The sequence below is a fragment of the Myotis yumanensis genome, unplaced genomic scaffold (genome assembly GCF_028538775.1).
Source record: "Myotis yumanensis isolate MYYU_CA2020_CCGP unplaced genomic scaffold, mMyoYum1.0.hap1 SCAF_6, whole genome shotgun sequence".
In the NCBI taxonomy this organism is placed as follows: domain Eukaryota; kingdom Metazoa; phylum Chordata; class Mammalia; order Chiroptera; family Vespertilionidae; genus Myotis; species Myotis yumanensis.
In genome coordinates, this window is record NW_027223757.1 from 40,765,532 (window position 1) to 40,782,538 (window position 17,007).

General features: G+C 36.3%; 1 protein-coding gene across 4 annotated transcripts in view; it reads left to right on the plus strand.

The window, feature by feature from the left end:
• HACE1 (HECT domain and ankyrin repeat containing E3 ubiquitin protein ligase 1) overlaps nucleotides 1–17,007 on the plus strand; it is a 91,957-nt gene that overhangs the window by 60,567 nt on the left and 14,383 nt on the right. For all 4 annotated transcript variants that reach the window (XM_070418011.1, XM_070418012.1, XM_070418013.1 and 1 more), the window contains 4 exons: nucleotides 92–179; nucleotides 4,613–4,762; nucleotides 5,257–5,453; nucleotides 15,744–15,875. In XM_070418011.1, coding sequence (XP_070274112.1) covers nucleotides 92–179; nucleotides 4,613–4,762; nucleotides 5,257–5,453; nucleotides 15,744–15,875 — 567 coding nt within the window. The remainder of the gene's footprint in view (nucleotides 1–91; nucleotides 180–4,612; nucleotides 4,763–5,256; nucleotides 5,454–15,743; nucleotides 15,876–17,007) is intronic.

Genomic DNA, 17,007 nt, shown 5'->3' on the forward strand with positions numbered 1-17,007 from the left:
AATTTAATATGCTTTTAATTTTATTGTTTACAAAAAACTTCCCCATCTTATATATTTCTGTTGATACTTAATTTTATTTTCTTGAACTTAGGGTCAAGGCGTTGTGCGTGAATGGTTTGATATTCTGTCTAATGAGATAGTCAATCCTGATTATGCATTGTTTACCCAGTCAGCTGATGGTAAGTTGTACAGCCTCCATGACTGTTTCTGTGACTTGTCACATTTCAAACTACTTCAGTGTATTTTATTCTTTGATTCCCATAGTAGCCCTATAATATAGGTTGGGTATTCCCATTTCATAGAAAAGAAAACTAAAATTCAGAGTTTTTGTCTATGTTGGCACAGTTAATGAATAGAAACTGACTCAGTCTAGCAGTCTTTCCTCCCAGCGGTTCTCAACCTGTGGGTCGTGAACAATGAAAATACATCCTGCATATCAGATATTTACATTATGATTCATAACAGTAGCAAAATTACAGTTATGAAGTAGCAACGAAAATAATTTTATGGTTGGGGGTCACCACAACATGAGGAACTGTATTAAAGGGTCGCGGCATTAGGAAGGTTGAGAACCACTGCAACAGTTGATTCTCCAATGCTTGTCTCAAGTACTAGTGCTGCCCCCAAGAAACTTCATTAGCTCTTTATAAACTAGAACCAAATTTATTCACTTTAAGGATTGTCCTTTAGTCTATTTTTCTTGAGTTAAAATTTCCTTTATTGAAATAGTGATAGTAGATGATGTGAAAATAATACAAGTACTTATTTGGAAAAATTAAAATTTGCTAATCCTATTTAAGTTTCCAAGCCTCAAAATTTATTGGTTATAACAAACAAAGTCTAGAAATCATGATATCAAATCTTAACTTACAGTTTACTTATGTATAGTAACTTAATTTTCAGTCTTTTTAAAATGTCAAGACCCGACAACTAAGAAGTTCTTATTTAACCATTTAATACAGATAAAAAACTCTGTTTGTTGAAATGGTACTTGTGACACAGAACTGAATTTGACATTGTAGGCTAAATGGAAATGATTAGTGTACTGCCTCATTTGTGTGAGGTATAATTAAGAGTTTTGTAACTTCATAGACACATATCCAAGTGAAGGTAGGATTTCAGTCTTTAAATGCTCTGTAAAGTTGCTTTTTTCCCCTAAAACCTTTTTCTTTCCCATTGTTTACATTTTTTTTATAAGGGTAGAATGCTTCATTACTTGTAGTTCCTGATTGCATCCAACCAAATGAGTAGCACATCTTCTTTGAATAAGAAGAATGACTCTAAGAGATGCCAGTGGAGGAGGGCTGCAGTGGTGCTAGGCAGCTGTAGATATCCAGCTGTGTGATGGGCTCCTCAGATATACTTGGTGTATTTAAAATTATTTAGAAACTAGAAGCCTGGTGCACGAAATTGGTGCATGGGTAAGGTCTCTAGGCCCGGCCGGCGATCAGGGCTGATCTGCGGGATGACCGGCAGGGAGATTGGGGCCCCCCTGTTTGCACCCACCTTGGCTGGCCTGGTGCTGCCCACTCGCCGGCCCCATCCCACACCGCCACTGCTGCCAGTTGCCTCCCTCTGTGGGGCAACCGGCGGGGTGATCAGTGGGCCCCCGCTTGTACCCGCCTTGGCTGGCCTGGGGCCTGTGGTCTGGGGGCAGCTCCTGCATTGAGCGTCTGCTCCCTGGTGGTCAGTGCGCATCATAGCGACTGGTCGTTCTGCTGTTCAGTCGATTTGCATATTAAGCTTTTATTATATAGGGTTATATAGGATATGTATGGAACTGCCTGCTTTAACTCTGTTTCCTTTGATTGTTTGCTATGAGATGAATTTGTTGAATTTGACAAGACTAATGTGGCATTAAATTTCATTATTTAGGCCTAATCTTTGATGTAAGATTTAGCATTAAAACATTGTATTTTATTTTTATTTTTTAAAATATATTTTTATTGATTTCAGAGAGGAAGGGAGAAGGGGAGAGAGAGTTAGAAACATCAGTGATGAGAGAGAATCATTGATTGGCTGCCTCCTGCATGCCCCACACTGGGAATTGAGCCAATAACCCTGGCATGTGCCCCGACTGGGAATTGAACCTTGACCTCCTGGTTCATAGGTTGATGCTCAACCACTGAGCCACACTGGCCAGGTTAAAACAGTGTATTTTAGATGAATTTCTTTTCTTTATAGCCTTTTATTCTGAGTCTGTTGTATACCGTTCCATACCTGAAAAACAAAATTGGTGTGAAATCATTAGTCGAGGTACTTCCTCGTACTACAAATTTATAGTAGAGCATATATTGAAGCACATAGACTATAAAAATTGTGATTTGTCCTTTTTGTAAGCCATATGAGTGTTCTTTTCGGGTTCATAGTATGAACAGATTAAAATCTAGATGAAATTGTTCTTATGTATAGTTGACAAGAAGGGAATTACATTTAAGAATTAAAATTTCCTAAATGTGGGAAATGTTTGAATAGACCTAATGTCTATAATAATGTCTTTAAAACTTGCTTTCTAATTAAATTAAGATACTTAACATTAGATAAGTAATATGCTATAGTGGCCAAGAGCTTGGCCTTTGGTGTTAGACTCTGCCCCTTTCTATGCTACTACAGGAATCAAAGGATAAATTGTACAATTCAATTTTTCTGAAGCAATGAAAATAACTGGGAGTATCACAGTTACTTTTATTTTGAACTTAAAACATAACAGAATTTTTATATTATGTTTTAACTAGCTTTCAAGTTAAAAACTATTATTTGTTTCCTGAATATTTCCCCCCATTTTTTTCTTTCGATTTCTCTTCTATTCTTTTTAATAACCCAGACTTCCCAGAAAGTACTTAGAGAAGGAATTGTACAGACCAAGGGGGGGGGGGGGGGAAGTCAGTTCATCAAAAATCTTTACTGGTTCATCAATAACCCTAAGCATTCACTCTTTTAATACATAAAAAACATTTGTGATTATTCTCAGAATATTGTATTTTTTGAAATTATGGCTATGTTTATCCTTAAAGTGTTTCTTCATCCCATAGAACTTTGTCTTGACTTTTAATACCCAGTCTTACATTATGATTCTCTAAAGGTATTTAACAGTGAATGATTAGCTTCATGTGGCTCTTTTAAATCATTCAGCGATAAGCTTCCAAATTTGTACCTTATATCTCAGTAAATTGGTCATGGCAATTTAGTCCAATGCCAACTCTGATAAATCAAAGACCAACGAAGCACAAAGGGAATTATTGCCAAAGTACTATGTATACTAAATGACCACACTTTTCACTCTCTAGTACTTTTTCATTGTTTCTTTATTTCCCTTTGATGCAGTGTCATTAATTTTATCAATTATTTATTTTAGGTAGCACAAGCTGAATAAATACTTGTTGAATGATAAGAGGATTTATAATCCAAGTTAGTGATTATCACAGAAAAACAGGGAAGAAGGGTTACTTAAAGTTGAGGTCTTGGTATTAGGTTTTTTCATTGCACTAGATATTTTTGAGGTGTTTTTTATTGTGACAAAATTTACCATTTTAATAATCTTGAAGTGTTATAATTCAGTGGCACTATGTGCATTCATAGTGTTGTGTATCTGTCACCACTGTCTTATTTCCAGATCTTTTTCATATAGTTGGAGTCATATTCTCCATTGCTCTAGATTTTGACAGTAATGGGTAACTATTGCCCTTGCCATTTTTACTTTTATACCTCAGAGGTACTTATTTAACCTTGATTATTTGCCATAAGGATGAATTGGTTGACTTGTGGATTTTTGGTGATTTTCTGAGAATTGTTAAAAGGCATCAAGTTCATTGATTAGTAGTTCTATTACTTAAGAATACAGTGGGGCCTTGACTTACGAGTGTCCCGACTAACGAGTTTTTCGAGATATGAGCCATCTCTCGGCCGATTTTTTGCTTTGAGTTGCGAGCTAAAATTCAGGTTATGAGCCAGCTTCAGATACCCCACCGCTAGTTGGCGCAGCGAATGTCACAGTGAACGCCACAACATCAGCTCAGCATCACGTGTCTCACTCGTTCACTTTTGATTTGACATACGAGTAATTTGAGTTACGAGCTCCGTCATGGAACGAATTAAACTTGTAAGTCAAGGCCCCACTGTAGTTATTTATTTTCTTATAGTGCTGCATTCCTTAAGGAGCAAAAAGTAGTAAATACCTACTGCACTGGGCCTGAATGAGACAATGTCTGCCTTAATTCACAGCCTAGCAGTTATTTATCCACACTGTCCAGGGAACCGTGTGTGTGTGTGTGTGTGTGTGTGTGTATGTGTATGTATGTGATCTTTTAATATATTATTTCCAGGATCTCTCTGACACATCTTCCAATTAAAATACTTAAAAGTGCAGTTTAAAAGTACTCTAAAATTTTCTCTCTGCACAAAGATGTACTGTGATATACATGTGTGAATTAATGTCTTTTGTACTTCTAGTTTCACTGCCTGTTATATATTTCACAAAGAACATTCCTGTGGAAATTAATACATAACTTTAACTTTGCTGAAGTTTTGTGTGAACAAATTTGTCTGCATTAAAATGATGTATCTTCTGCATATAGATTCTTTAAAATACATTATTTTGTATTTATTTTAATAGGAACAACTTTTCAGCCTAATAGCAACTCCTATGTAAATCCTGATCACCTGAACTATTTCCGTTTTGCTGGACAGATCTTGGGGTTAGCTTTGAACCATAGGCAGCTGGTCAACATTTACTTCACAAGATCATTCTATAAGCACATTCTTGGTATGGCTCTAATTTATTTATTTAAAGTGTTTTTCCTATAGTCTTTAAGTAAATATAATTTGATAAGTGATGCCATTTTGAATGAGAACATTTTTATTTTGCTTAGAGACTGTCTGTGTATGTAAGGCATTTAAATGAGGGCCTGAGGGAAAGAAAAAAACACCTCCAATTTTTTTTTTCATTTCAGTGTATGTATATTTATACTAAGAATGTATTTTGACATGAATATACTTAAGAGAATTGGCACTTTTTGAAGTTTATAATAATTTCCTGAATAGTGCTTTTAAAGAAAGATTACATTGTAAAAATGTGGAAGAAACTAAGCTTAAATTAAGCCTCAAATTCAAGAATTAGCATCCATTTAAATCATGCTGTGAATTTGATTATATTTTGCAGTTTTACATAGTATCTGTAGAGGGCAGTATTTTACCATTAAACAGATAAGGAAAGGCAGAAACATGTAGAATATAACTGCTGTATGTTTATATTTTTAGGTATTCCTGTAAATTACCAAGATGTGGCATCTATTGATCCAGAATATGCCAAGAATTTGCAGTGGATTTTAGATAATGATATTAGTGATCTGGGTCTAGAACTGACTTTTTCTGTTGAGACTGATGTGTTTGGAGCAATGGAAGAGGTACCTTTGAAACCTGGGGGTGGAAGTATTCTGGTGACACAAAATAACAAAGTAAGTATTTGAATTTTTACCTTAGCCACTGTTTGTAACTTGCTCCTGATATTCTAAAGTCTCCTGGCTAATTATTGTAAAGTCTCCTGGTATTAGCTAAAAATTTTTTTACTGTTAGAGTTAATAACATTTTATAAAAGAAAAATATTTTAATTAACCAAACTTATGGTTAAATAATACTAAAACCTTTTTCCTTTCCTGTAGTTGAGTTATAATTCTAAGACAGCTTTAGAATCACCTACCTACAAAAATAATGTTTATCAAACCATTTTTTAGACTAGCAATTTAGTAAAATATCAAAAAATTTTTTTTTTAAACCAAAAGACTTGGCCATGATTTAGCTAAACTCTGAGCCTCAGTTTTCCATTCTGTAAAATCGGGATAATACTACCTCCCATAGAGAATTGTTACTAACATTTTGTAAACCTAAAAGCACGTTACAAAAGTTAGTTGTTATTGGATAGTTTTCTATAAAAAATAGGCTTAAAAGTTTCATATAGACACAGGAAATTGGAGACTTATATTATGCTATATAATTTTCCTTTTTGAAACTTAGATACTGTTCATATAAAAAACATGAAGTTTAATTTTGGAAAATAAAATCAGGAGCTGAGTTTTCCATATTTATACTTAAATTTTTTTATTTACCCTCTCATTTTACACATGAGGATACTGAAGCCTAAAGCTGGGGCCAAAACCCAGGTCTCCTGTCTCCTAGTTTCAAGTCTAATATTCCTCATACTATTTGCAAAATTAATCATGTTAAGGAGGAGCTTCTTGACTTTTAATATAATGAGTCATATGAAGCTCTAGAAACTTAAAATAGTAAAGTGCTTAAATTAGTTTTTAAAATCTATATGAACTTGCTAGTGAATGAAATTTTTTTTTAATCCTTCTAATTATTAGATTGTCCACCTTGCAGTGAATTTGTTCCTTTATTTTACAATGGAGACATGCTCTCAATTACGGGAGATGAAGTCATAGAATCTTTATTATAACCAAGTGATTGCTTTTCATGAGAGAATCTCAAACATGATTCCGACCTGTGAATATCGTATCTGATGATGAGTGTATTTGTCTCTCCTCTCAGATATATTTTATATGACAAAGTAGAAAGATCCACTAACAATTGCATGATAGATAGCTGTATTTATACTTGTTTTTCCTAACAGCTTCCCTCCCACCATGACTGATTTTTGTTTAGATTCATATTTTATTAATTCTTTTACATTTGTGTTTTTTGTGGAAATCTAGAAAGAAGGGAGATATTTAAAAAATAATAGCAAATGAGAATATACTCACACTGAAGGTATACCCTTTATCTTGATTCTACTCTGAGGCTGGAATACTATTATAATATTAAAGAGCTTAAAACTTTTGTTTCTGAGTTTAGTACATTTTTACTTAACTATATTAACTAATTGGTTGATTACAGGCTAAACTTTTTCAATAATTAGTTCGGTAATAGAGCTAAAAGCAGGATCTCAATCATTAATATGTAAATTCTCAGCTTTCAATTTTGGGATATAAACATTTTTCACAATAAATTGAGCCTCTAATATTACCTACAATAAGAGTCAAGTATAATTTTATATCTAATTGTTGATGCTTAAACACTTAATGCTTATTCAATAAACAACCTGATTAATTTTTAAATATTAAAAATCTTTAGAAACATACTTATAGCTTAAATTGACCACTCACTTTAAAATTGTTAAAGTATTCAATTTACAAATAAAATTTTCAAACCATGTTTTTTACAGGTATTATTCTTTAACATACATTTCTGTCATGAACCTTTGTGTCACTTTAGGGTCAGCTTTTTATCTACTTACCTTTATAGGTAAAAAGTTATAATTGTCATGTTCATCTTCAAAATTTATAATCATATTGAAGCTAAATGACTTGCCAAGCTTGTTAGTAAGAGAAAGTCTATGTAAGCTGATCTCCACATGGGGGAGTCATTTATTCCTAAGTTTTATTGAAAGGCTTTGGTAACTATAAAGTGAAACCAAACAGATGAAAATACCCTTTTTTGAAAAGCAGTAAATTAAAAAATACTATTAATGTAAGGCAGAAGAATATATCCCAGTTCCACATTGGAACTATAATGCTCTTTGAAATTTATTTTGTATCTGTTTTGTTTTAAAATCTAGAGGGTAAAAACAAAGAACCTTGTTTTCCCGTTTGAAAATGGCTGAATAATTACATTTATATAGTATTTTTAGTTTTGCTTTTCCCTTTTTTACTTTCACTTTTAAATTCTTGATGAAAAGCTGAAATGTAGAACCATGTGAAATCTGGAATAAAAGTGACATTTTTGTCCCAAACCTTAACTTCTGGCTGTTAGAACTGAATATGACCAGTAAGGGTCAAGTATAATTTTATATCTAATTGATGATGCTTAATACTTATTCAATAAATAGCCTGATTAATTTTTAAATATTAAAAATCTTTACAAACATACCTGTAACTTAAATTGATCTAGCTGTTAGAACTGAAGAGTAAGCTACTTGGGTTTTAAAAGTTAAGAACACTTTTACAATACTAATCCTCAGGTTCATTCTGGCTAGAAGGGGAAAACATGGGGGTGGGATGGGATAGGATGTCAGGGGATGGAGGAGGTTCCGTGGGAGTTGGATTACAGAGGAGAACCATTAAGTGGTCAGAATGGGAGTAAGGAAGGGGAGAAGGAAGTGTTCTAGGCTTACAAGAAGGCACAGAGTGGACCTAGCATGTGTTTGGGGAACCACAGATAGGTGAGAGTTGTACATCTTAGCTTAGATTGCAAAGTAAGTGAGTGGAAAAAGATTAGCTGAGGGAGGTAGAAAGGGCCAAATTCTGAAAGACTTTAATTCACAATCAGAAATTTGAACATTATTCCAAAGGCTATGGGATGATTGAAGATGCTATAGTGGGGAGTCACATGATCGAATAAACTCAGCTTGGCATGTGAGGAATGGATTGAAATGGGCTAGTACAGATCAGCTGGTAGGTTGTTGTGGCAGTGGTCTGTGGAGCATGCATGGGGGATTTTATGCCAGTGCCAGTGAGGATGGAGAAAAAGATAGCTATCAAAGATATAGAATTTATGAAACTTAGTAATTGTTTGGGAAGGTGAAAAGAGAACAACTCAAAGATGACTATTGATTTTGTGGATTGGCCCCCGGAATGACTGTTGTTGCTATCCTCCTCTTCATCAATCTCATTACCATCAGTGTTGCTTTCTAGTGATAATAGGTACTGCTTATTGAGTACTTGGTATATATTTCATGTATTTAAGATGTGCTCTTTGTGCATTTGCATTTCTATTTACTGCTAGAGGCCCAGTGCACGAAAATCCGTGCACTCTGGGGGGGTCCCTCAGCCCTGCCTGTGCCCTCTCGCAGTCTGGGAGCCCTAAGGGCAGTGGTTCTCAACCTTCCTAATGCCACGACCCTTTAATACAGTTCCTCATGTTGTGGTGACTCCAACCATAAAATTATTTTTGTTGCTACTTCATAACTGTAATTTTGCTACTGTTATGAATTGTAATGTAAATATCTGATATGCAGGATGTATTTTCATTGTTACAAATTGAACATAATTAAAGCATAGTGATTAATCACAAAAACAATATGTAATTATATATGTGTTTTCCGATGGTCTTAGGTGACCCCTGTGAAAGGGTCGTTTGACCCCCAAAGGGGTCGAGACCCACAGGTTGGTGACCCACAGGTTGAGAACCGCTGCCTTAGGGGATGTAGCAGGCCTAAGCCACAGTCTGGCCTCCCTCTTCGGGAGGCGACCAGTGGGCCAATCGGGCCGGTGTTGGCTGGTGAGGGGCCAGCCCCGCCCCCCATTGCCCCACTGCCACTGGTCACCTCTACCCCATGATTGCTGTCCACTCCCTCTGCTCACTGGCACCCACCTTTGCTGGCCTGGCGCCGCCCACTTGCCAGCCCCGCCCCCTGCTGTCCAATCGTTCCACCATTCGGTTGATTTGCATATTAGGCTTTTATTATATAGGATAACAGCCTTTTGAGATAGTTATTTCTATTTATTGAATGTGGAAACAGTTTTAATATTAAAAGCATCTGACATTTATCAGGTGCTTATGTGTTAGGCACTGTTCAAAGTACTTCATGTGTATTAACTTAAATAGTCCTGTGAAGTGTAGATATCCTTTTTTACAGGTCAGGAGACTGAAGGGTAAAGGGCTTACGTAGCTTTCCTCCAGATCACATGGTTAATAAGTGTTGGAGCTAGGATTTGAACCCAGGCAGTCTATAAATTTCAAGCCTGAGCTTGTAACTATGACATTATTGTTAATGTAAGAAACATTCAAACTTGTGAAGAATTTTTGTGAGTTTATTTGAGCCAAGCTGTTGACAGACGCCAGGAAGCAGAATCTCAGCAGATTGAGATAATACTCTGGAGAATGGCAGTTTTGCACCTTGTTTTATACATTACAGTCAAAAGAGGGGATGTAAGTGGGTTACGTGAAATCTATTGGTGATAGATTAGGGAGGTGGGAGTCAGCAAAGCAGAAAGGTGTGGACCTCTGGGATTGGATAAAAAGTAAAATGATAGACACATACTTTTTTATTTAGGTGGGTGCAGATAGTTAACACTTGACAACGCAATAACAATGAGGGGACTTGTAGCCTCCAGAGCGGTGTCTGTACTTTGAGGGGTTCGGAAAAAGGAAAATTACTTTGACATTCCAATTATGTTATCCTAGATGCAAAAAGACAGTAGACAGGCTTAGTTAAGGTAAAGATTGGCCTTTGTCAGGGAAGATACCAGCCTAGTACATGAGCGCCCACCATAAATTGATTTTTAGTTAAAAAATTTTTAATTTCAGACCATCCTTTGTGGTTACTTTAAGTTTCTTGAGTTTGTAAGGCCACCACGCAGGCCTTCCCTGAGCTAGTCAGGTTAGCATGTGGCCCCTTTTTATCCATGGTTAGCATGTGGCCCCTTTTTATCCATACTATATATTTCTTTAGACGTTAAATAACTGTCTAAGGGCTCAAAATTAGTAAGTGGTGAGCCCTCAATTTAAATCAAGTTCTGTATGATTGTATAACTGCTAGCCTCTCCCTTACTAAGTTAGTGAATATGAACAAAGTTGCAAATACAAATTTAGTATGTTTTCCTCCACTTATTTTCATATGGTTAATACCTTGTATTTTATTGCCAGTTTCACTTGATTTATTTCACACACAGACACATTTGATGCACACATAAAATACAGGTGTGTGCATATAGATTATTGACTTAAAGTGGATTCCTTATTTTCATCTTCAGAAAAGTATACTATGAGAAATCATTTTACTATTCAAAACTTTTAAAATAGTTTGAGTCTGAAGTTCTCCATATTGAATATTTGTGTGTATTTGATTGGATTTTAAATTATCTTTAGTATTTTCCTGTTTACAAGAACAACATATGTTCCTTTGGTTTTTAGTTAGTATATTCTAAAATTTTACCAACTCTATGAAACGGTAACCTGAGGAATCACTATTTTCAATGACTAAACTTTTTTCAGGTAAACTGAAGTAATAGGATTTTTACCAGACTATCAATCTTTGTAACTAATATGTGACCTTAAAAATAAGAATATACTGGTAAAGAAAAAATGATTGAAAATATTACAGTGCCTCTCTTTTTCTTTTACCTACTTATTCTTACTGGTATTCTTTTGAGTTCTAGGTGGAGAAGTTTTCAGTGAGAACTCTTACATACCAGAGCAATACTAATCAATTGGAGAAGCCCAGGAAGGAAGCTTTTATTACCAAGGGATTTATATTCAAACAGTTATTTGAATTATGAGAATAATAATGGCATTGAAACTGTTAATTGCAAAAAGAAAATTATTATTCCAGACAGTTTTACAAATATGACCAAGTTTATCGGTCTACTTAGAAGGAACATCTTGGTTTCACTATTAAAATTAATTTTTATTTATATAAATATGGTTTATTTAAATATTTTCCTAGGAATAGTAGAAAAGATTTTCAAGAAGAAAAATAGCTTAAAAAATATTTTAAGTTTCAACATCACTATCGCCCCTAATAAGAAGACATGATTTAGGTCCAAAGCCTGAAAAGAAGTTAGATTTTTAAAAACATTTCTGAAAGGTGATATTATTCATTCCACACATTCAGAAGACTAGGAGATTATTAAAACAAAATGTTTCTGTAACTAGACCTACAACTTAACTGGAACTTAAGGTCAGATGTTGCATCTCCTTAATCTTAGTGGTATTTTTCCCTTTGCAGTTACTTTTTTCTTAGCTATGTTGTATCCGTTATCAGGCTCAGAGGTTAAGCTAGAAAAAAGTTGTTAGGGCTTTTTGTTGTTCTTATCTCCATGCTGAGGCTTTCTAAGTTGAAAACTTTCTATATGTTAACATAACTATTTAAGTACAGCACTAACTCAGATTCTTGTATATAGTTAATTTTTCAAGTTATATCTATGGCATCTGGCATTACTTTATGCCCTCGAAGAATTAGCAAAAAACTCACATGAGAGCAAATATGCCATCTGTTGGGGATAAAAGTTTACCCGCCCCTCCAAGTTATATCATCTCTTTTAATACTTTAGAAAAAATGAGATATCAGGTTTGGTATATATTTAATGTTTGATCATGCAACTCTTTTTTTCTTTTTAAAAATATTTTTATTGATTTCAGAGAGGAAGGGAGAGAGAGAGAGAGAAAGAGAAATAGAAACATCAATGATGAGAGAGAATCATTGATCGGCTGCCTCTTGCACACCCCCTTCTGGGGATCGAGCTCGCAACCAGGGCATGTGCCCTGATCGGGAATCGAACCGTGACCTCCTGGTTCATAGGTTGACGCTCAATCACTGAGCCATGCCGGCCGGGCTAATCATGCAACTCCTTTTGCCAGTATTTTGTAGGCTGATTATCATCTGTGTGTCCACTGTTTCTTTAAGGCATATGGATATTTGATGTAGTTATGAGGGGATTAAGTGTGGAGGTGCATCACTTGGCTGCCTTCATATGTAGTGGGAATGCAGCCAGTGTGTTTCTGTAGCACAGTATGAGCAGTCAAAATGTTAGTGCATAATAATAGTGGATGTTCATTGTAATAATTATGTCATCAAGAAAATGTTAATGGTGTTACTCTATTTGAAGATGTGCTGTTTAAGGAGGCAGAACAGCTATTTTAGAAGCAGTTGGATTTAGATTATTTTCTGTTTTCTGTAGATTTTAACTGTTAAACACAATTATCTTTCAACTACCTGGAAAATTTATTTTACTATACCCAGGAGGATTTGTGATGGCTAGGGTTTCATTATTTTATGGAGAAATAATTTAGATCAAGATCCATTTTTCAGACCAAGTTCACATTTTTTATTTATTTTTTAATCCTCACCCAAGGACATGTTTTTATTTATTTATTTATTTATTTATTTATTTATTTATTTAGAGAGGAAGTGAGAGAGAGAAACATTGATCAGTTGCCTTCAATATGTGCCTGACTGGATGGATGCTCCAGCCAACTGATCCACCTGGCCAGGATTTTTTTATTTGTTTGTTTGTTTTCACATTTAAAATACCTTAATATGGAGACTGGTATCTGAAGGAGCTGATGTTCACATATTGATATTTAATAACTATGAACCAGAGTTATAGAAATAAATGTATTGGGTGAAATGGAAGGTAACATGTGAGCAAAGATTACTATACTTCTGAAAACTAATTTCTAAAAATAAAATGTATGGGGAAATAATAAGAATAAATTTATAAATAAGAGATGTGTACTATTCTGATAAATATGGACTAAAATGGCAAATTAAAATAAGTTAAGTGTACTTGAGCAATTCACAAATCTTTTACTTTCAAGCTTCATAATTTAGTAAGGTCTTGAGCAATAACTATTGAGTAGTACTTTAAGATTGTAAAAACAAAACCTCTTGAATAAAAGCTATTCTTGCTAAGGGAAGATGAGATCTCATATAGCATCTTAAACATATAATTAATGAATGGACGGAGTAGAAAAATTGTAGTGTCCAATAAGCAGTTTTAGAGCATTCATAAATATTGAGATAATCTTGTGCTGATGCTGAATTCACTGCTGGTTATCACTTAGAAGTGTGTTATATATTATTTCTTGATTGGACCCTGAAATTTAGTCTGTGTTTCTATTTGATTGTTTGATACATGTTTCTGTCTTCCTCTAGTAACTGTCCGTATGTAACTTGTAGTAACTGATTAATTCCTATATAGTGGAAAAACCTTTGGGAGGTAGGGAGTGGGATTGGGGGTAAGAATGGATTAAATGGCAGCTTTGGCACCTTTCCCTGTGCCAGAAAGTAGAAGCCAGGTGGGGTTTGGAGAGAGCTGTGAGGAATTCACTGACACTTCTGTAGCTCTGAGATACACAGAGAATTCATAGCCAGTATATACTAGTAACTTGCTGACTCAGTGCCTGTGATTTTTTTGGGGGCTGGGGAGCAGAGCATCATGTTAGTGCCCCTCCAAAATAAATAAATAATAAAGGGTTGGTCCCAAAATAGGTTTTCTCCCCTTTGTGTTTAGAGTATTTGTTCCTGGGAAGTGAGGATTATATACAATATACCAGGGGCCCGGTGCACAAAATTCATGCATGGGGCAGGCGGGGGGTGGGGGTGGAGGGTCGTTCCCTCAGGCCGACCTGCACCCTCTCCAATCTGGGAGCCCTCAGGGGAGCCCTCTCCAATCCGGGAGTTTCTTTCTGTCCTTGCAATCATATGAGCGAATTGTCTGACCCCAACCCAGTTCGGTTTGGTGCTCACAGAATAATAAGTGTCTTTTTTTTTTCTTTGCTCCATTGGTGGAGATTTCCTAGAAGTTGCAGGATATCTTCCTTTTAATTTTTCCTTGACACTTTGACTTTATTTATGTCTCTCACTTTTGCTTTCCTTCCATCCCCCACTGCAACAGTAACTTGCTCCAGGCTCACTTTGCTCTAGTGCAGTGGTTCTCAACCTTCTGGCCCTTTAAATACAGTTCTTCATGTTGTGACCCAACCATAAAATTATTTTTGTTGCTACTTCATAACTGTAACGTTGCTACTGTTATGAATTATAATGTAAATATCTGATATGCAGGATGGTCTTAGGCGACCCCTGTGAAAGGGTCGTTTGACCCCCAAAGGGGTCGCGACCCACAGGTTGAGAACCGCTGCTCTAGTGTCCCAGGGGTGGGCAAACTTTTTGACTCGAGGGCCACAATGGGTTCTTAAACTGGACCGGAGGGCCGGAACAAAAGCATGGATGGAGTGTTTGTGTGAACTAATATAAATTCAAAGTAAACATCATTACATAAAAGGGTACGGTCTTTTTTTTTTTTTTTAGTTTTATTCATTTCAAACGGGCCGGATCCGGCCTGCGGGCCATAGTTTGCCCACGGCTGGTCTAGGAGATCCCACAATGCGTCTGCCACCAGAACTACAATTCCCAGCATTCCTGGTACTCCCCACGCTCTGGGCTTCCGCTTCTGTCCAGGGGCTGCCACCAGAACTACGATTCCCACGATTCCTGGTGCGCCCTGCACTCTTGGTTTCTGCTTCTGGCCCAGGGGCTGCAGAAACCAAAAGGACTGGGAACTCCAGCCCCCCCCAGGCCGGGCTGACAGGACTGGACACTCCAGTGGTGTCCCCAGGACCCCAGCCACTCGGTGCCGGCACGCATGCGTGCTGGCCATAGGCTTGGCGTGGGTGGGGTCCCGGAGACGCCTGCCGCGTCACCCCGGCTACACGGCGGGTGTCCCGCCCCAACCCCAGCGGCTCAGCGCAGGCCCGCCATCTTTGTCAGGTTAATTTGCATACTCCTGATTGGCTGTGGGTGTTGTGGAGGGATGGTCAATTTACATATTTGTCTATTATTAGTATAGATTCTCACAAGGCCACATTGTATTCCATTGTGTAAATGTGCCACAGCTTTTTTATCCACTTACCTACTGATGGGTACTTGGGCTATTTCTAGATTTTAGCTATTGTAAATAATGCTGCTATTAACATAGGGGTGCATATATTCTTTTTGCTTGGTGTTCAGGGATTCTTAGGATATACTCCCAGAAGTGGGACCACTGATCTTGATAGAATTGCTTTTTACAGACAGGGTGTGAGAAAACAGTTTAGTGAATGGTAGGGTGCTGGTTTACTGAGGTGTATGAATATTGGTGCCAACTTAATTCTAAATCTTTTCCTCTTAAATGAGAAGTGATTATATCAAAATTATCTTAAGTGTGTGGAATTAAAAAAACAGTCATCATGAAAACTATTTTTTTTAATAGGAGGAGTATGTCCAGCTTGTTACAGAACTTCGAATGACAAGAGCCATTCAACCTCAGATCAATGCTTTTCTCCAAGGCTTTCATATGTTCATTCCACCTTCCCTCATACAGCTGTTTGATGAATTTGAGTTGGTAAGGAAAAACATCAGCTCCTTTATCGCAACACAACAATACAGTCGATGTAACTCAAAATAATTTTGGAGTACTGAGGTGCATGGAATAATGTATAAGACATATGGTTTAATATTCATGTTTAGAGATTTGTTACAACATTTGTGATTGTGCTTCTCTTAAGCTTAATAACCATATTAGCAATTCCTTAGTGTGAAATGGAATGCAGTGGTGATAAAAATGGAATATTGTTTCCAAAGTACTGTACATGGAAGAAGCTGAGGGTCAGTCATCCCAAAAGCAAAATTCCATATTTCTGAATTTTTTTATTTGGCCATCTGTGGTAAAAAAAGAATACCAATATAAACTTTTCATACTTCCAAAGAGAAGACTTTTGATTAAGTTTTTTCTTGTTATATTTGGGTTTTCTTTTCAGCTTCTTATTTCATCATATATATAATTTTATAATTTTCCATTTCAAAACTCTGTGAAGGCCACTCTCTTTGCTAGCCCCCATTCTCTAATGAATGTTTTATTATATTTAATTTGTCTGCCTCTTACTGTGATCCAATGGGATTTCTGCTATTATATGATTTATGTCTGCATTTTCCCTTATTTCCTTTTTCTCTTTTATTTTTGGTACTAAATTGTTTCCAGACTCTCTAAGTTTCTAATTCCTTAATAAAACACAGTATTGTAAATAGAGTATCATTTTTAAAAAGTATAATTTGGAAAATTAAATTTTAGGTCAATAGAAAGTATTGTCATAAGTGTTTCCCTCCACGTCCTGTGTGGTTCAGGGTTCAGGTCTGGAAGAGGAGCCGCACACAAATGGAAGAGAAAAGACACGAGATAATTTGGAAATATTGGGGGACCAGGCGGGCAAGTCCAACTCAAGGAGAAGGACTTCCACTGTGCTCAGGCCTCACCAAGCTTTTTATAGTGAGAGGTAAACCAAGGTAGTGGTTATCATAGTTACACAGTTCTTGTGAGTTTCACTTGTTTGGACCATGGTTACACTTCCTGCACTTCCTCAGCCCATTAGCTTCCCAGATAAGATCTAGGGAGTGTTATAAGGTCAAGCCTAATTATGCTAAGAGGACTGTGCCCTCTAAGCTGGGACTTGTTTGTGACTTTGCCAACACGTGAGTCT